General features: G+C 44.8%; 1 protein-coding gene across 1 annotated transcript in view; it reads right to left on the bottom strand.

Annotated features, from left to right (window-relative positions):
* Positions 1–6,456: 6,456 nt before the first annotated feature.
* The window catches only part of l(3)76BDm (trafficking protein particle complex subunit 8 homolog l(3)76BDm), a 161,949-nt gene continuing 146,794 nt past the window's right edge, over positions 6,457–21,611 (bottom strand). The window contains exons 25-27 of the mRNA XM_050191010.3: positions 19,573–19,697; positions 18,784–18,864; positions 6,457–8,463 (exon numbers count right to left, since the gene is read on the bottom strand). Coding sequence (XP_050046967.1) covers positions 8,196–8,463; positions 18,784–18,864; positions 19,573–19,697 — 474 coding nt within the window. The 3' untranslated portion in view covers positions 6,457–8,195. The remainder of the gene's footprint in view (positions 8,464–18,783; positions 18,865–19,572; positions 19,698–21,611) is intronic.

Here is a 21,611-nt window from a genome sequence, read left to right as displayed (position 1 = left end):
AAGTGATTTGCAACGTCTGGTTAATATATGTGGACAGGAAGCCGAGAATTTAGGTTTTTAATTTAGCGTTAGAAAATTAGGTGTTATGGTACGTATTCAATGAAAATAGTGAACAGACAGTGGCAATACAGGGCCAGGAAATACCTCGGGTAAGAGAATATAAATACCTTGGTATACGGATAAATGAAGACAATAGATATATGGAAACACAGGAAAAAACAATAACGGTGAAAGGGAAGAGAAATGCAGCCATAATGAAGCACAGAGCGTTATGGGGATACAACAGGCATGAGGTGCTCCGGGCTATGTGGAAAGGTGTAATGGTTCCAGGACATACTTTTGGAAATGCGGTTGTTTGCTTTAAATCAGGGGTACAATCAGGACTCGATGGCAAACAAACATCAGTGAGACGCCTCGCATTGGGCGGTCACGGGAAGACAATGAAGCTGTGCATGGTGATATGGGCTGGACAAGTTTTGAAGTGACGGAAGCTCGCAGTAAAATTGATTATGAAGAACGACTGAGGAATATGGAAGAAAGTAAACGGGCTGGGAAAGTGTTGAGGTATTTGTACAAGGAAAACATTGATTCACAGTGGAGGAAAAGAACTAGGAAGCTTACCAGCAAGTATGCGGCCTGTAGGATGAGCAACACAGAAGCAAAGAAAGTCAACCGGAAAGTCAGAGAGGCTGAAATAATCTCGTGGGTGGCGGCAATGGAAAAGAAACCTGCGGTGAGCAACTACTTAAGAGGAAAAAACGAAATCGGGAAAGAAACAATTTATGATAACTCAAAGGGAAGTTCACTATTTTTCGAGGCGAGATCAGGATGGTTAGAACACGCACCTATAAAGCGAGATTTAAGGAAGAAGCAGCATGTGCTTGCTGCGGTAAAGCTAGGGAAATGATGGAGCATGTTTTATTAGAATGTGATGATATATGCCGAACGGTCGATTTAGGCACCACTGGTCTCCTTGAAGCCCTTGGTTTCAGCGAAAGCAGGGGGAAAGTAAACATGTCTGCAATAGAGATTAGTAAGAGGCGATTGGAAGATTGGTGGAAGTAGGGAAACGACAAAAAACGGAGACCTACGAAAACAAAGTTCACGATCATCATCATCATCATCAGCCTAGTTACGCCCACTGCAGGGCAAAGGCCTCTCCCATACTTCTCCAACTACCCCGGTCATGTACTAATTGTGGCCATGTTGTCCCTGCAAACGTCCTAATGTCATCCGCCCACCTAACTCTCTGCCGCCCCCTACTACGCTTCCCTTCCCTTGGAATCCAGTCCGTAACCCTTAATGACCATCGGTTACCTTCCCTCCTCATTACATGTCCGGCCCATGCCCATTTCTTTTTCTTGATTTCAACTAAGATGTCATTTACCCGCGTTTCTTCCCTCACCCAATCTGCTCTTTTCTTATCCCTTAACGTTACACCTATCATTCTTCTTTCCATAGCTCGTTGCGTCGTCCTCAATTTCAGCAGAACCCTTTTCGTAAGCCTCCAGGTTTCTGCCCCGTAGGTGAGTACTGGTAAGACACAGCTGTTATACACTTTCCTCTTGAGGGATAGTGGCAACCTGCTGTTCACGATTTGAGAATGCCTGCCAAACGCACCCCAGCCCATTCTTATTCTTCTGGTTATTTCAGTCTCATGATCCGGATCCGTGGTCACTACCTGCCCTAAGTAGATGTATTCCCTTACCACTTCCAATAGGGAGTCGGAAAATTTGGTTATGGAAATTCATCATGGTTTATTTTTATTTGTATTATTTTATTTTTTTGAACCTAGGTATGACATTGGGCGGTATAAAAGCAAGAGCTTGGTGGCGCAACCTACCGCTTCGTTCCAAAGAGGACGCTCATAACATCCATTCATTCATGCGAAGAGTGCCGTGACCATAGTTTCATACAAAAATTTTTGTAGGAAACTCTGGCCCTGACATCTTCAATGCATAAGGTTAGATGAGCTGAAGAGTCACTGAGCAAATCTAATCCAGTACCACGTGTCAGTACGTGCCCGCGCATCATGGATGAAGGAATCTCCATGTCGCGCATATGACCACTCCGCCATTAACCTCTGTGTGCCATAATAAGGGGTTGTGCGCAGTTTAGGCTGAAATGCTGTCGGGCCGAGTAGTGCGTGCTCGGTCCATTATGTGTTGGTGGTGAGTCGCGCATTCGTACTTAGTACTGGCGACGTGGCCTTGGTGGGAGAGGTCATGTTCTTTATTCTATGAGGTCATCCTCAACAGACTATGCGCACTTGGCGCGTTCGGCACGGCAGCTGTGTCATGGTGCACTCAACAAACTGAAACTTACTCCCTGGCTTGTTATCAGCTGCTTTGCTGTGTTGCATTTATCTGTGTGTGCTCATAACGCAGCGGATTTGTAGCTCGACCATTTTACTAGCTCCAGGACTTTTGTATAACAATGAAATTGCCCTTTTGGTTATTAGCATTCCACGTGGCTGTATTGCCGCGAGTTTCTTTGTGCCTTTATGTGGTTCGCGTGGTATTCAGATTTACAGTCTGTACTATTCGGGGCGAGGACTTACGGAGTTGCCATCTGTCGGAAGCGCCTCCCTTGCGTAGTACGAGGGTTAACACGGCACGCTCGTCATAGGTTTGGCTTACGGCGCTCAATAAAAACACCACGCGGCAGCCCTCCTCGACATTTATGTGAGTACTCTCAAAACGAGGGAAGTTTTTGATTGTCGATATAATAATCTTGGGCAAACTGAAATCACAGAATCGTTTACAGACTCTTTATCGAATACGTGCAGTGAACGCCACTGCGCGCGGTCGTCGCGATGGAGTCTCCCGAACCAGCTTCTTGCGTGAAAGGTAGACAAATGCCGAGAGTAAACTATGTGAAATATGTTCTTATAGTGGGCTGTCTGTATAACCAAATGGGGCATAACAGAATGAAGCCTCAATGCAGCGATCGCACGGGTTCGCAGCGACCGACTGCGCGTCTGCATGCATGTCCGCGCACAATGTTTTGCTTTCGCTGTGAACGCGTTTTCGCACCCTGCCGTGAGCTTTAAGCCGCAGCATTTGAGCATTTGACAGTACACTAGCAAGCATTGTCGTTAGATTAGGTCATTCGATCATTAATTGACGCATCTAAGTGCTCCACGGAAAGCGAGTAATTTATTGTAAGATTTTAAAAATGTACATCGCTGCCGATCGCAGCACACTGCTCGGCGGAATTTTCAGCCGCCTCTACCCATATGACGTAAACTAGGGCAAGCTATTCGATTGGCTGCCCAGAGTGCGTCATCGATCATTTTTCCACTTTTAGGGTGAACAAATGATGTTCGTAATAGTTGGAATGTTAGTTAATTTGTTTCTATAAAAAGAAAGTAAAAGAAAGAATACGCAAGAACAATTTCTCACTACACTTAAGCACTTCTGGCACGCAGCAAGCGTCGTCTGCTTGTGTTACGTGCTCCATTTTGACGAGCTCCGTGGTCAGAGTCGGTCTCAGTCTTTTCGCGAGCACTATGATTAGACTTTGTTGGGTTGTGGACTGCAAACGTAGCGACTGGCGATATGTCAAGCTCCGACATCGTGTCCCTCTGCAAGGCAGCAGACGAGCAGACTGGCTACAGCGCATCGGACTGCCGCTATCCGATCGGCGCCAGGATTTGCGCGTTTGCGGCTGTCACTTTATACCGGAAGATTACTAACGCAATAGCGCTAGTAATCTTCGGTATTAGGGTAAACGCAAGCGCAAGGGGACAGGGCCTGGCCGTTTGACCGTGTCGTTTTACGGGATGAGCAGAATCGCAAATGTGAAGGTGAACGGTGGAGGCAAACTCAAGCTGATGAAGGAACTTTAGCGCAGACGTACGTGAGCTGCCTGATCGGTCTCCGCGGTCCAGCCACCCGTTGGCACAGAGCTCAATCACACACAGTAGCAGTAACGAAATGTATTCTTCTTTGCTGCTGGTGTAAATTTTTCGCAGGAATGCAATCGTTAACACGTTGTTTTTGTCAATGTTTAAAATTTTTTACACTTGGTTAGAGCAATACTAGCTTTGTTTGGCCGGCTAAGCTCTGCGCCAACGGGTGGCTGCTGGACCGTGGAGACCGATCAGGCAGCTCACGTACGTCTACGCTAAAGTTCCTTCATCAGCTTGAGTTTATGCCGCCACCGTTCTGTCGAAAGGCCCAGCCCACCTGTGGTTACCGGAATACCAGACACGTTCGGCGCTGCGACAGAATGCTCGCAACGCACGCTGCTTCGATAGCTATAGTTGACCCAAGCGCAACAACTTCGCATAGACGCAATGATTCGCAAAGCGACGAAGCTGGCCCATGGCCTCCCGAACTATACCTCCACACGCCGTCTCCTTAACTTAGGGACACATAACACACTAGGCGAGCTGCTAGAGGCACATTGGGTCAGCCATTGCCAGCGCCTCCTACTCACTCCTACTGGCCGCCATCTTCTCACACGGCTAAAATACTCTGTCCCACCCCTTGAGTCTGAAACCCATCCAACGATCTTGTCGTCAGCAATACACCAAGCGGTAAGTATTCATCCATTGCCACGTAATATGCACTCCGAGCATGACAAAGGGCGGCGCAAAGCCCGTGTACGATATATTGGCCGCATGCTTGCAAACATCCCGGAAACACATACTTTATACACGGAAACATCACGCACTCAAGAGGGCTATACCTCGGTAGTTTAGAATGGCACCGAATCCCTGAGAGACTCTGCTGCAATGCGCGGAACAAATGCCGCTTACAGAGAAATTCTCGGTGTTGCTCTTGCAATTCGATACGCCATCCGTGTTCCTGAGGAAGTGTATATATTGACGGACTCGCAACAGGCATGCCGGGCGTTCCTATCAGGACATGGCATCCCGAGAGCGGCGCACCAAATTCTCAGATCCCGCAAAATACACCAACCACACCTCACCGCATCCACTTACTCTGGACCCCTGGTCATACCTCGCTGCCGGGTAACGAAGGCGCACATGTGGTTGCCAGAGAAATTTCCCTTCGGGCGACTCGGCGTGGTGAGGCGACTAGTTCAGAGTGGAGGGATCCGTTGCTCCGTTACAAAGACATACTCCGTCATTATACACGCACTCGTCGCACCCACGTCGCACCACCGCCGTCCTTCTCGCGGGAGGAAGCAGTGGCATTACGCCAGTTACAAACCGCAACTTTTCCAAATCTTCTCTCTCAATAAATTATACCCACACTGTTATGCAGATCGTTGCCCTGGCTGTGGCAGCTCGCCCACAATCTTCCACGCCACGATTGAGTGCACTGCAAACCTCTTTCCTCCCTTGCCAACTCTCCTTTACCCCCTACGCAACAAAGAGCTGTGGGACGATGCCCTCTGCGACGGGCCTCCCAAGGTCCTCCAAGCTGTGATACAACAGGCTCAAAGCATCGCCGGAATCATCTTGGGGACCCTGGACTGAGGGTTCCTCCCACACTGTTCTCGCCATTCAAATATTATTAATAAAGATGTTTTACTCTCTCTCGATAGCTATCGCTCGGGGTCTACTGCCAAACAGCTGGCGGAGAGTTTAGAGAAGCTTCGCGCGCTCGCTCCTAGAGAACCAAAGTCGACGACACGCCGTGCCATCATGACGCAGAGCCAGTGAAGGCGGAGCTTAGCTGGCTTAGCCATAGCCCCGATCACTCGGCGAACGAGTTGAGGAGGAAATGCACGACTATGGAGGAGGGTTACTTGTAATCGTCCGTAGCTCTCTTAATATGAGACATTTCACACAAATTGTGGGGCGAATGATTTACTTTAGCTGTACCCTACGCGTCTACAAAATTTGTCCGAACCGTTTCAGGGGCCCTTTAAGACGATTCACATAGGGCAAACCCTGTGTGTAAGGAAAAAATGAAGGGGGGGGGGGGGAGAAGGCAACTGTACTGCGGCAGAAGGTTGCTCAGTCTTGAAAGAGTGCGCAGGGGCTAAGTGTGTGTTGTGTCGATCCAGTGCTTTACGCAATTCACGAAATAATTCCTGTAATATGGTGATTGGGGAGAGCATTATTGTGCAGAAAAGCTTACTTGGTGCTGCAAGGAAGTAATAGCCTTGCGGGGTAACCAACATGCATGCATTTGCAACTTGGGCTAAAAATTTATCGGACATTTTTCTGACCTTACACAATAAAATAAAGATATTCCCTAAAAATGCCCCTGACTTTTCCAAGTTTTCCAGGTTGTTAGGCACACTGTTCTAAACATACCTCCCAAAGAATGGTGCATGATTGAAGGGTGCTTAAAATTTTATAGACTTAATTCTTTTATGGTGAAAAACCAGCACTGAAATAGGAATTATCCTCTGCATAGGTCCCACAGCCCTCAGACCAAGGTTCTTCTCACCTGCAGTCCTTGAGTGCCAAGCCAGCTTGTTCTCATAAATAACAAAAGGCTCACAGCACAAGATCTCATGCAAGAAGCACCATCAAACAGCATTTTAAACTTTATTCATGCAAAACAGACCTCAATTAGGCATTGCTGGTAAGAATCAGGCCTTCGCATTCACTCTTGAGAAACGTGACAAGGTGTGAAATGAAACGCATTTTTTGTATGTACTGGGCATGCCTACAACTTTGCATATGCACATACACTCACTCTCATGCCAAACAATTCATTTGCTGTCACTAGGCTTCTGTTTGAGAAAAACATATGAGCTCTACACTAGGTAAACACAGCAAAAGGTTGTTTAACAAGAGATGTACTTAAATTTTTCCATAATTGATAAAGCAAGAATAACAGCATTCCTTTAAGCATCCGAGCAGCAATTCTGTCCACTCCTTTCTTGCAAGGTACCAGAAATTGCTAGAATTTCTAAAAATACACTAAAGATATTCCATTTAATGTACATTAAAACTTATGAATCCAACATAATAAACTTTGCAACCACCCATGAGAGCAGCATAAAATCTGTGAAATTTTCAAGTAGGATATTTCTAAAGGAAGCTACAGGAAGAATTCTGAAGTAGCTCATACAGCTTTTTATGTATAAGAACTGATGTACTTTTATGGCACACAAAGATGTCATTTCTTTCAGGAGAAAGAGCAGCACATGTGCTTCCACTTTGCTGACTGGCAGTAATGTACTCCAAAGTATCGTTAACTGAATGTACACGACTACTTCAGTGATTTTGACTGACTGCATCATTACATAACTCTGTCACAGCTTAACAACTTTATGAAGTTGCATAATGGATATCATGCTTAGTTTGTCATTCAACATAGATGTTTGTAGTGCGTACGACGACAGCATTCTATGTGCTACTGCAAAAGCAAGTTTTTCTAAAATGTGCTTTGAATCATCGAATCCCCTACCTAGCTGCTAAAATATCATGTAAACAATGCCTTTCAAACTTGGTGATCCATATATTGCATGTGGAAATGGAAATGCAACAAAACTTTTAGTCTTGGTTGCAAACACTTTCCAACACTGAAAAGAAAATACGGGACTCCACAAATGCTATCAACATGCACATGCTGTCATTACACTTACACATTACTATTTTCAATAAAATATCTTTAATAGGCCCACTTCACTATGCAGTGTGACTTCTGATGCACAAGATATTGAAACTCATGTTGGCATGTTAATGCAGGTGTGTTTCATGTTTGTTACAGCAGTAAGCACATGACAATGCCTGAAACCTTTCAAACCAGATGTGTACACCAAGCATACCAGTAAGACATATGGTACCCCAATTTCAGAAATGTGGCTTCAAGATATATTCTGTGCGTGTTGTACGTATACCTGCACTCTGAGCAGCATGAACTTTGCCTAGTCTTCCTGCTTATGGTATGGCTTGGCACAGACCGAGTACAGCTTACCAGTCCACCGCTCTTAAGGTTGAAAATCTTCAACAAAACACTGGCCCCTGACACAGCAATGTACTTTGCCAAAAAGCAGCCTTAATAGACACATACTACCACAGCCAGTCTGAAATCTAAAAAAACTTGAACCTGAGCAAAACAGCAGTTTCTTGACAGCACAGCAGCAGCTCATTTCAACCTGCCAACCAACGAACAGTTTTAGGGCCATGGTGTATTTGTAAGTGCGAACATCACTTAATTTGGACAGCATCCATAAGCACATTTTTACCACTTCAACTGAGGTAACCTCTAGCTCTTCCACCAGTAAAGTGAAACAGCCTGTGGCTTTAAAACTAAAGCCTATAGAGTTTGTGGTTGTTGTACCACCATGAGACTAGGACACAACAGTTCATGTGAAAGACGTCCATCATCTGTGAGCACGCTCACATGCAAGGCAGCCATGTTGTATGTGCCAGCCTTTGAAAAAGTGGCTGAAAGAGCTACTGCAGCCGTTGTATGAGACTTGATTGGCAAGTGACGCCTTACAGCTGTTGCCCAGCTAAAACCACCAACATCAGTTGCCACCACATCTGGAGTCATCGTAGGGCTTGTTGCAGCAGCTGGTGTCCTGCAATCAGCCCATAAAAAATAATGAATGTCTTAACAAGCTAACACTAAACACAGGCCACATGACAAAACATAAATGAAAGCATCATTATTTTTAAGCTTGTCTTGTAGTGTATACTAGAGTTTTAGCAAAACTCATCGAAGGTGAAATAGTAGATTTATCACTACTAGCATACAGTCTTCAACAAATTACGGGGAATTCCACAAAGGCATGATGATTTGAGCAAGCTGATGCAAGAACCATACCTGAAGAACCATACCTGAAACTGCCGAGGCGGGGGGGGGTTGCGCGTCAGCACTTTTCTTTTTTTTTAAGGGATTCACCTTTTGTGACAAGCTTACTCACGTTTTCACAACCACAAGTGAAATCCGTGTATTGGAGACTAAAGAGTAAAAACTCCACTGGGGCACAATTTATTTTTGCAATGATTTTGCTGTTGCCTACTTTGCCTGCCTCATAAACTTCTCCATGTAGGTTTGCTCGAAGCAAGTACCACTCTGGTGCCCCTTGACCATCAGCGCACTTTCGAGTGTTTTCTCACACACAGATGAGCGAAACCCTGTTCGAGTTTTGTTCGCAGTGAGGAATATTCTCTCGCATTCAACATTCCAGTGGGGAATGGAGAGAATACCCAGCATAACCATTGAAATTCTGTGGAACCTGAGCGATCCTTGACACTTCAAACGCTTCCTAATTGCGACCACTACATGTCGCACCTTGGCTCATTCAATATGTCGGCTGGAACCTGATGTGCTTGCAAGTTGGCAAACTCGACTTCAAGTGCGTCGATTGCTTCTGTTGAATCGCCACTCTGCTGTGGTAGGATAGCAGGGAACACCATAATAAAATTATGTACACTGTTGAATGAAGCAGCTTCCAGAACTTGTACTTGAGCAACTTCAGCCATCTTGAGATTGACATCTTCTAGCGGGAATTTGTGGCAAATGTAATCGCATGCTGCCATTAAGTACAGACGTACAGCAGAGAAGAACTGCTCTCTTTCAATGCAGCTCAGTGTCTCAACCACAGAGTAGGTTGTGCTGCCAATGACTACGTCTTCATTACCTTTCTGGTTCTCTGGAGCTCCACAGTCAATTTCCAGCAATGAATGACATGCCTTGACAACACCTGGGCGCACAAATCCAGTCAGGAGATCCTCGAAAAGTTAGTTAGTTAAATGGGGTTTAATGGCGCAAAAGCGGCTAAGGCTATGCTGCGCCAAACACAAGGTGTTTTAAAATCCAGTTAATGAAGGAAAAGGCTTTGTTAATAATCTATATTTTATGTAAAAATCCAGTGTCTAGAAATTTACGAACGTCACAGAAAGGGACTAGCGGATCATCACCTAAAATTAGAGCAGGGTGTAAAGGTATGTGTAGTTGATATAATTTGTGCAAAAGTGTTCATCTGTGTTTCAGTCTGCGTACATGTGAGTAATGTGTGCATAACTATTAGTGGCTGTTGGCATTTCTCGCATGTTGGTGTGTCTTCTTTCGTAAGTAAGTAATTGTGTGTGAGGTGTGTGTGCCCAATGCATAGTCGGCATAAAACTACTTCGATGAACCGCTCCTGATGATAGCATGACTTCCACTCGCCAACTATGGGTTTCGTGAGATGTAGCTTGTTGTCGGCACAACGGTCCCATTCGCGCTGCCATTTTACCGTGAAGGCTTTTCTAATTGCACGGATGCTATCATTATATGGGAGTGTCGTATTTGTAATTTCTTTGTGCACTGCCATCAATGCATATCTATCAGCTGCTTCGTTACCCCGTATCCCAATGTGGCTTGGGACCCAGCAGAAACGAATTGACCTCCCGTATTCGTTAAAAGCCACCATGTTTAAAATGTCTCCAATCAGGGGTTCACATTCAGATTTAAGATGTAGCGCTTTTAGTGTGCTTAAAGAATCTGTGTATATGACCGCATTTTTATGTTTATCAGCGATAATCTTTTTGACAACAACCCATATAGCGAAAACTTCGGCCGTGAAAACAGAGGCGTGTTGTGGCAATCGAATACTTTTTTCCCAATTTTCCGTTAAGACCCCCACACCAACGTGCTCTTTCGTTTTAGAGCCATCAGTGTAATATTGCATGCTATTTTGATATTTGTCCTGAAGTGTACGGAATTCTTGTGTGATGTGTTCGCGTGGGGTGTCTTTCTTCTTTAAATGTGTCAATGTCCAGTCACATAACGGTTCAAAATCGTACCACGGGGGCAAACGCTGTGGTTTTCTGGCAACCTGGAGGACTTCGCAAGGAATATCATAATCCCGAACATATTCCTCATATCGCAGGACAAGCGGTTTAATCATGTTCGGTTTATTTGTATAGTGTAGGCGTGAGTTGCATTGTGTGAGGATGTTGTAGCATATGTGTTGTGGTGATGACTGAATTTTTAGTACGTAGGAAAAAGTGAGTAATGCTCTCCGCTGCTATAATGAGGGTTCATTACACTCAACATATAAACTTTGAATAGGTGACATTCTGTAGGCACCACTTGCCAGTCGCAGTCTAAGGTTATGTACTGGATCAAGGCGTTGGATGTAGGACTGTCTGGCTGAGCCGTAAACCACGGAGCCGTAGTCTAAAAGGCTACGCACAAGAGACCGGTAAATACGTAAAAGACATGTTCGGTCAGAACCCCAGTGCTTACGAGATAAAACTTTCAAGATATTCAATGCTTTATTTGCCTTAATCTTTAGTGTTTTAATGTGGGCTAGGAAGTTTAGTTTTTTGTCAAAGATTACTCCCAAGAATTTATATTCTTGTTTTACCGGCAGCGCGACATCATTCAATTTTACCTCCGAGTCTAAGTACAACCCTCGTTTTTGCGAAAAAAGCACTGTAACGGTTTTCTGAGTAGAGAAGCGGAAGCCATTTTTCTCAGCCCACTCCGTTAGTTTATTTATTGTTATCTGGAGCTGCCTTTCACATGTTCGTAAGTTTGAGGCGCGGCACGCTATTTGCAGATCATCGACGTATATGCAGTGCATAACAGAGGTGGGAATGACGTTGTTGACAGAGTTAATTTTTACTATAAAGAGTGTTGTGCTAAGTATGCAACCTTGTGGCACACCGTTTTTTTTTATAAATGTGCGCGAGAGCACAGTGCCTAGACGGATTTGGAATGTTCTGTTGGACATAAAATCAGCCAGACAGTTTAGCATTTTGCCACGGATTCCTAATGAGGTGAGGTCATGTAAGATTCCAAATCTCCACGTGGTGTCGTACGCTTTTTCTAGGTCGAAAAACACTGCCAGGCAGTGCTGTTTGTGTAAAAATGCTTCACGTATTTCGTGTTCAAGTCGGACGAGGTGGTCTAGTTGAACACCCTTTTTTATAGCCGCACTGGTGAAAATCAATGGAGTTCCGTGTATCAAGCGTGAAAGTTAATCTCGCATTTACGAGACTTTCGTATGATTTCGCCAAACAGCTTGTCAGGGCAATGGGTCGAAAGCTGCTTGGGGATGTGGGGGATTTACCTGTTTTTAAAAACGGCATAACTACTGCATTTTTCAAAGTTTTTGGCATGCTTCCAGATTCAAATACTTTGTTAAAAAATTCGAGGAGAGCCTCTACGGATGCTTGGGACAGGTGTGCAAGCATTGAATAATGGATCCGGTCAGGACCTACTGCAGTTGTTTTGCCAGCACAGAGGACCCTGTTAAGTTCTTGTACCGTGAATGGAGCGTTGTATTCATCCCTTGACATACAAGCAGTTGGTAGCTTCTCCTTTTCTGCTGACAGTTTGTATTTTAAAAACGTGTTTGAATAATTAGCCGAACTAGAGATGTTATAAAAATGTTCCCCAAGTATATTCGCTTGTTCTTGTAGTGTTGTTTGAGTGCCTGAGGATGTAAGTATCGGTATCGTGTATGATGAGTAGTCCCCCTTAAACTTCCTGACCTGTTCCCACATCCTTTTGGATGTGACGGTGCTATTAATTGTCGATACATATTTTTGCCAGGAAGATTTTTCTGCCTGTCTCCGGATATATCGAGCTTTCCCTTTGGCTTGTTTAAAATTTAGAAGGTTGTTATATGTTGGGTACCTGCGTAAGATTCCCCAGGCCTTATTTTGCTGCTTTTTAGCTATGGTGCATTCATGTGACCACCAGGGATTAAGCTTTTTCGGAACAACGCCAGAAGATTACGGAATGGCCTTTTCGGCTGCAGAAATAATACAGTTAGTAAATTTTTCATTAATTTCGTCAATGCTTAAATCTGTTAAAGTAAGCTCCTCCAGCCTGGCATGTTCTGTGAAAACAGACCAGTCTGCCATTTGTAGTTTCCAATGGCGCGGTTTGTGAGATATTATGGGTAGCGTTGAGGTGAGGTTGATTATACCCGGTAGATGATCACTGCCATATGACGTCTCCAGGACATCCCATTTAAAATCGGTAAAAATGTTGGCAGAGCAGAGTGCTAAATCAATGCAGCTAAAAGTACGTGAACGCGGTGAAAAATGAGTTGGTGCACCTGAATTTAATAGACAGATGTTATTAGTCAAAATAAAATCTTCGATAAGTTGTCCTCTTTGGTCATTCTTATCGCTACCCCAAAGAGTGCAGTGAGCATTAAAATCTCCAACTAAAACAAAAGGCTCCAGCAGCTGGTCAATTAAATCTTCTAAATCTCGAGTTTTGAAATGGCTATGGGGAGGAATGTACAATGAACAGATGGTGACAGTCTTAAATGACAAAACGGTGACAGCTACTGCCTCGTACGGAGTATTTAATAAAACATTCCGTGTGGGAATGCAGCTTTGGACGACAATAGCGACACCTCCTGATAAACGACTGGAGTGCTCACGGTCTTTTCTTACGACAATAAAGCCTTTAAGAAAATGTGTATGTTTGGGTCCTAGGTTTGTTTCTTGGAGGCAGAATGCCACTGGTGATAACTTACTTATAATATCTTTGATGTCACCTATATTGTGGATTAGGCCTCTGCAATTCCGATGAATGATAAAAGCCATCTTATCGGACTAGGAAAAAAAAAATTACTTATGTGCGTGAGCTTACAAGTTGTAGTTGTAGGTGACGTGTTTTGAAAAAGCGTATTACCCTTATAAAGGGCGGTAACCATTCAGGTTACCTTTCCCTTTCTCACCGGAGCTACAGTATGTTTCTCCTTCTGTAAGCGCTCCAAGGAGCGCCGGTCTTTTGGCGTCAATGACGCTGGGGTTTTTGGATCGACCTCCATCGCCTTTTCCGAGGCACTGGACGATTGAGAGCCAGGCGCCAAGACGCGCGTCTCGGGCCGTGGGGTACGGTTCAACTTCGGGCCCTGCGGCAGTCTGGTCTGCTGGCCCGTCTTCGTTTCTGATGGAGCAGCACTGGCTGCATCCACCAAGGGGGCGGTTGGGGTCTCTAGAGGGGTACCGGACTAGACCCTGTAGATTCCTGAGACCGGTGTGGCGCTGCCCCCTGCCGCGTCACACTGGCATAGCTTACTTGAGGTAAGTGCGCTAGCCTTTTTCTGGCTTCATGGAATGAAATCTTTTCCTTTACAGTTATTGCAACTATTTCTTTTTCTCTTTCCCAGCAAGGGCAACTCCGTGAGTAAGCTGGATGATCGCCCTTGCAATATGCACATTGTGCGGGAGCATTGCAGTTATCAGAAGGATGGTCATTGGAACTACATTTCGCACATGTTTCTTTGCCTCTGCATGATTGTGATCCATGGCCGAACCTCTGGCACTTGAAACACCGCCTTGGGTTCGGTATGTACGGCCTCACGTTGATTTTCAAGTATCCTGCGTCGAGTGAACTGGGGACTGTGCTGCTACGAAATGTCAATATCACATGTTTCGTCGGAATCTGTTGGTCATTGCGTCGTAGTGTGATTCTCTGTACCTTAATTACGTTTTTCTCCTGAAATCCTTCGAGGAGCTCTTCATCACTGAGGTTCAGGAAGTCTTCTTCTGATATAACTCCACGGCTTGTGTTCAGTGAGCGGTGTGGAGAGATTGTCACTTTGATGTCACCGATAGTGGTGAGTTCGGCGAGTTTTTCAAGTTGATCTTTTTTGGTCAGTTCAAGGAGAAGGTCTCCGCTAGCCATCTTCGAGGCTTTGTAACCAGCTCCAATTGTGTTTGCTAGGCATTTCGAAACTATGAATGGTGACAGTTTTCTTACAGTTGTGTTGCCTTCACTGTGAAGAACGTGGTATTTTGAAAATCAGTTTTCGGTTGGTTTTAAAAAATCTGGAAAGTTGCTTCGGTGCGACCTCTTTTCAGAGGCCGATCTAAAAGTCGCGGGAACGCTTCTGCCATTGGATAGTTTGAAAATTCGGCAGCGGTGGTAGCCACCCACCACCGAGCCCAACAAGGGGGCGCTGCAGGTTCCAAGAAACCTGCAGACGCCAGCTATACACCGCCACTATAACCTAATGTATATACCCAAGGTTGAATATATGACACACGGTTAACCCTTGCCGCCCAGAAATACGGAAGTAAGAATAAGTGAGTAGAAGACAGGAAAGATTGAAAGTGAGAGAGACAGAAAAAGATTGAAGAGGGGTACAGGAAAAGGCGACTGCCGATTTCCTCCAGGTGGGTCAGTCTGGAGGTGCCGTCTATGTGAAGCCGAGGCCGAAGAGGTGTGTTGCCTCTGCCGGGGGGCCTTAAAGGTCCAAACACCCAGCATCGGCTCAGCCCCCAGGATCCCCTTTTCCCCAGACACGGCTAAGCCGTGCACGGCTACACGCGGGAGGGTCCAACCCTCGTGTGCTCGGGTACGTGGTGTCGCAACACACCAAACGCCTGCTGACGCAGACGCCCCTGCGGGGAGATCCTCGAAAAGGCAGTTCAAGAGGCCCCTCAGCACATGAATCTGAGGAGCATGTGCCTGAAGAAGGCCGTTTGCCTTCTCAAAAAGCGGTATAACGTCTTGGAGAAAAACACAGCATGCCCTGTTTAGCTCCGATGACAAAAAATAAAACAGGCGCTCCTCAGGGGTCACGTGGCTGGTTTCCCGAGAATCCTTGGTATGAAGTTTCAGTTTTTTTGCTTGAGGTCCAGAATGAGCTCCTTTCGTCTTTAGCGAGAGTTCATCACCGTCGGCGCTTTTTTTCCCCGAGGCCTGCAGCAGTCTTGTGAAGATGTGTAGCAGACTTCGGGGTCAGTGCAGGGTTCTTGGGGGTTTGTGAGAAGTCTTCAGAATTTGGTATGGCTTCAAAAACAGGCTCTGCTTGTTGCACTGCTTGTTGCACTGCTTTGTTTCAGACAAAAAAAAAGAAAGCCGAGTAGTGGTTTCCAGTGGTCGAGCAGCCCCTTCAAACACTTTCCCAACGACAGCCAATGTCTCAACGAATGCTTCAACATCTTTCTGACCTCGGCATCATGCATTTCTTTGAACTTTAAATTGATCTTTCCGTTTCGAGCTTTTCTCTAGGTAAAAAAAAAATGTAAACCAAAGCCTCATTAACCTTTACAGGAAGACATGAAACACCTTTTTGGGCGGCCAAGTCGATGAGATGGCACGGGCAACCAACCTCTATCAAACCTGGTTGAGCTTCTCTCTATGCAGTAGAAACACTGTTTTTCTTGCCGATCATGACATTGGCATTGTCCGAACAGATAGCCAACAGGTTTCCAACAGGCAAATTCGGAGACTTCATCTCGTCCAGAACCGGATTTGCAATCTTGTGACCCGTTGCTTCCCCTTGGATTGTCCTGAGGCAAAGAAGGCGGCTTCCGACTACTCGTTTCTTTAATGAAATATGTCGCAAAAATAGGGTAAAGCTGCATATCCCTATTCTTACTGCCATCCACAACGATCGAAAATACTTGCTGTTTTAGGGCAACCAGCAAAGGAGTTTCGGCGTTGGCGGCCATTTCCCGAACAATTGACGACGTCTTTGTTCATCCATAGGCGTAGCGTTTCGCTTCTTCGCACTTGGGGAACATCTTCCAAAAAAGCGGTCCGGCATGATCGCTGACGCTCAGCGGGATGTTGTGTTCAACTAAAAACGCTGTGAAGAGGCATTCTGCACGAATCACACCGAGGTCGTTGTCGCTGCATACAAAACTTGCTAGGCTGGCTGACTGTCCACAGCTTGCACGTATAACTGATGCTTTTTCGAAGCAATGTGGAACTTGGTGTCAGACTTGCTGCCATGCGAGATGTTCACATCACAGGCAGACAGGGTGCAGAATCCAAACTTCTCCCCTTTCTTCCACGGCACGAAGCACGGAAATTCTGCCAAGTACGATTTCAAAAGCACTTGGAAGTACTGTCGGGGCTTCGAGCCCGCCATTGCACTGCCACTACAGGCCGGAGTCACACTGGGTCCGATGTGGCAGCTGGTCACACAAAAGGCGAGGCCAACACTGCAGTGAGTGAAGCTGACTGAAGTCCGCGCCCGCGCGAACAAAGGCAACAGCATGGCAACAGGTTTATGGAGGCGCTAGAGGTGTTATTGGCACTATCGAGCTTTGGATATGGATTCGTGACCCCCCTAGTAGATGACAGAAGTCACTACAACCTTGCAGCTACTGCTGATGATGATACCACGCATATGTATTGCCCTCTTGTGGCGGTGCAAGGTACCAGGGTGTAGTTTTACTACATTTGCACTTTTTTTTCCGCAAATAAAATGCTTTCCGTAAAATTTCAAGCAAGATTCATAAAATCTTAAGACTGCTCAAAATTTGTATATTCTACAGAAAATTCAGAAGAGTTGGCAGGTATGGTCCGAGAGCACAATGCAATCAACAGTAAGAAAGAACATGAAAAGAAAAAAAGAACTTTAAATTTTTGTTTCTGCAGCTTGTCTCAAGACGTTAAAAATCTATTACAGCAACAGTGTTTGTAGATTGTTCTCAGGTAAAATGTTGACAAGCACTCGGAGTTGTCAATGAATCCTAGAGCTATTTCTAGGCATGTGCAACAAGACATATCTGAGGGCAACATGTCAATAGTGAAAGAAAGCACATGATGGTACACACTGCTCAAAACACAAACTCACACTAAGCATTACTTAAACATCATATTCATGGCTTGAAGACCTCTTGGCTGAGTGACTCAGCTATGCAAGACCCTATAGTGGAGGAGGGCTCTGCATTCATTTTGGTCACCTGGGACGTTTTTATGTATACTGCAATCCTAGTACCACAGCTGTTTTTGCATTCTGCTGCAATTAGAATGTGGCCATCGTGGCTGGGACCCAAGCCTATGACCTTACTCTTGGCAGCTGTATGCCACAGCTGCAGGATCACAGCGGTGATAGAGCTATCTACAGAGTTAAGACATTAATTGGTTCTCTTTTAGCTGTTGATAGATTGACTTATGCCCCAAAAATTATCCGTGGTGCATGAAGCTATAGTGAAGTACAACAAATTTCAACCACATAGGCCTCTTCAACGTGTATCACACTAATATCTCAACACACAGCATTTCTGTATTTCTCTTCCTACCAATGCGTAGCTGTTGAAGGCAGCCTTTAGAGTGTTCTATTTCCTATGCTCTCAATAAGGTTAGCAGGAAATTGTAAACATGCATAGACATACTCTGCTAAAAAAATTCAATTTTGCATGATGTGAGCGCATACCCATGTACAGTTTGCTACTTCCATCAGTCTTCTTACAAGCCACAAATGCAAAATAAAGAGAGACCACAATACATACATGCTATTCACAAGATTTCTGCTAGCGCAACTGCAAATGCCCTACTAAAAGCAAATTCTAATGCAATGTGTGCCTCAGACTCTTGCATGATGTCTCATTTTACTGTGACTGGCACCTAATTTGGAGAAAGATATATGTATCTGTAGATGCACATTAAAAACCAGGTGCTATTCATGGTGGCCACCAAAAGTGGCGCATCACATCAAATGCCGGAAAGTACAACAGTACACATATGTGCCTGTCAGTGATCTAAAAATTGATGCATTACAAGTAGATAGTGCAACAATTGTTATTGTTCCTCAGAGGTCCTAAAGAATTTCATTATGAAAGTAAATCAGCTTGCACACTAAAAAAAATCAAGCTTCTTCTTGAAGCCTCGTTTCAGACTGGGTGAGACACTGAAAATAAGTGTTGAAAAAAGGCAGAAGTCACAAAGCTCATGTCATACAGTCTTGGATAAAGATGTGCAACTTCAGATGCTAGCTGCATTACAAGCGAAATTAAGTGGCAAGTACTAGAATGCTCAAAGTCAGCACATTATGCGAAACAAGCATACAATTTTTATCACCATCCCGCCATAACTTGACAAAAGCATTACTCATTGTACTAAATAGATGCACTTAAAGAGAAAATTCCTTGTTAATAACAAGGAGATGCAGTCAGAAACACTGAAAGGCAATACATACCTATTGCCTGGCTCCACTGTGACTGTTACTGGCCTAAAGCTAGGATTATGCACTACAAGACTCACTGGTATCACCAGTAGCCTGAAATAAAGAAAAAAGTACTTAATTGCACATGTTCACTGCTTAAATGTGATATATGTAATATTCAGCCTGAATTTGTAACAATACGAAAGTATCTCAAAGGATGAAACATTAATTCCTAGAGATTTTTTAGAAAATGCATAATACAAGGGCCAGATATTTACTGTGTAGCCTAAAGCATGTTTATACCCAGATGTACGGTGAAGGAAGTGTCTTTCTGATTTTTTAATGCTTTGTTTCATCTTTTTTCCACACAGAATTCTGCTGCAGTAGATTTGGTGTTCAGATCAGGCAAGGTTGCGGCGTGGACAACATATTTAGCAAGATGTGCTCGTACGAGCACACACACCTACCAGGATTATAATAAAAACATTGCCAAAAAGTTTTTTTTGTTTCCTGAACTATCTGTGGACTCTAATGACGTGACCAGCAAGCATCTGGTGAAACAAGCTGATCACTTTTCTCGCTGTCAGCAGTATGTCACTGATGCTCCATTCCTGTTTGCGACACAACTGTGGGAATTAACTATTGCTAGCATATGGTCACGTCACTAATGTCATTAATGTCCTCATAAACGCAAATATTTCATGATGTCATGATTGTCATGAAGTAAAAAAATTGTATTCATGTAAATATACTGCTTCCTATAGAAACTAATGGAAGCAAAGGAGCTCATCTCCAGCCATGCCATGTTTAACAAAAGCTTACCTGTTGGTGACAAAGTCATGCTTGACTTGAACAGGGTGTATTAGAGCACAGCGCACATACTGAAATGTCGGTGCCACCAAACCAATAGCTGGGTAAACTGGAATTGCAGGCTTCAAGTCTGAAGGCTATGCAAGTAATAAAAAATGCCTGTTAGAGAAAGCACGTCACATTTTTTTTTTCAGCTTTCACCAACAGCTGAGAATGATACATTTGAGCTAACTTTGAATTTAATAGTCTCTGCTATCCAATCGGAGAATTCACTATTTGAAATTGTCGAATATTCGTTTCTGTTCGAATATAAGGCATAACAACCATTTATTGGAGCCTAGCAAAAGAGAGACCAATGCAAGTGGAGACTGCTCAGAATTATTCTGCTGCAGGAGGGCCACAGTTGTTGCACAAGGACACTAGTTCTCAAGCTAATGCATGGTACAGAAAATACCCACTCAATCATTTCCATTCATTCAATAAGAATTATTTACTTTTAGGCAACCTATATATGAACTTCTTAACATATATTAAACACAATGTGCATCAAGACACTAACGATCTGGGTTGGCTCTTTGCACTTGCCAATTACCTCCATGATATGGCCCGCCAGGCGTGCAAGGAGGAGACGCACACACTATGGGGAGAGAGCAGATAGGCGCACGTTCTCCCCCCTCCCCTTGTGTGTGCGCTTGATCATGTTGCCGCACATTCACTCCCTCCCACCCATTACACTGACGCAGAAGAAATCGTCAGCTCTCATGTTTCTCCGAGTGCTGCAAGCTACCGCGAGCCCCGCAGCCTCCTCAAATTGTTTACCAACATGACAAATGGCGCAGCGGTGCTTCCTGCCTTCTGCACTCCAGCGCGCACGCTTTGTTGGCATTTTTTAGGCTCAAACTTTTTATGTGGAAGTACGCTTGAAATAACATTTGCCTTCGGCAACATTTCCACAGTTTTTTGCTAGATTTACTAACTATATAGGCACCAAGTAGATGTCTCAAATGGGCGACAACTTTGTTAAATCGAAACTGTGTCACGAAATTACTTTGTTAAATCATGAAAAAATAAGTTTTCCAATGGAACTAAGATCGGGAAAATAGTTAGTTACATGCGAATTTTGTTAATTTGAGGTTTGACGCATACCATGACAAAGAAATAAAGGATTCAAGAGGGTACGAGAGGGTAAGCTTTGTATGGTTGGTAAAAACCATACAAAGCCAACAGACAATGAAACCAAGGAAAGCATAGGGAAATTAACCATCTTTAAAGGGATAGTGAATAAAAAATTTGTCGCCGAGATTTCTGTCTCCAGTGATAGCTGTCGCACCGAGAGCGACCAAAACAACACTCTTTCTGAGGAGAAGTGAGCGAAAAGTAATTATTTTAGTGAATATTTCTCAAATCACAGCACCTACCGGCCTCCTCCGAAAGCTCTGGCAAAACCGGATACACGTCACGCTTACCCACCTCGAGGCCCATTGCGAGCGATCGTCCACACTGAGCGCGCGAAGGGGCGAGTTGACGTTTGCAGCAACGCGCTTTCCTTGTACGACCGTCCTATTCGTACCGCTTCCTCGTGTGAGCTGTTCGAAAACCTCGTCTTTCATCTCGTGGATTTGTAGTTTGATGTGTGGAGCAGCCGTGTCAACGCTGCAAAATGCCGAGGGTCTGCTGTGCGCATGTGAAAACGGCAGGCAGCGGTAGTCTTTCTCGCGTACTTGTTCACGCTGTAGTTTTGCGCACAGGTGCCGTTTGACCATAATTTGTCATTTGTACGACGTTCTGAGCCCGATGTTTGGCCAATTCTGCCAGAATGAATCGAAATCCGCATCGTCGGAAGCGACGGCTGACGAAAAAAAATTCGCCGACATGAGACTGGTGGCGCCATCTCGTGTGCACCAAGGGAAGGAGTGCTCGGCTGCGATGAAACAACGGGATGCTGAAACCGCTGCGCATGTACTCGTTCACTCCGTGAATAACAAGACGTTCCCTGCTTACAGAGGCGCATTTCAGCCACTGCACATGCCTGGCTTCAATCCTCACCCGTT

The sequence above is a fragment of the Dermacentor andersoni genome, chromosome 1 (assembly GCF_023375885.2).
Source record: "Dermacentor andersoni chromosome 1, qqDerAnde1_hic_scaffold, whole genome shotgun sequence".
Classification (NCBI taxonomy): domain Eukaryota; kingdom Metazoa; phylum Arthropoda; class Arachnida; order Ixodida; family Ixodidae; genus Dermacentor; species Dermacentor andersoni.
The sequence above is the reverse complement of the archived record's forward strand: the minus strand, read 5'-3'. Positions and strand labels throughout refer to the sequence as shown.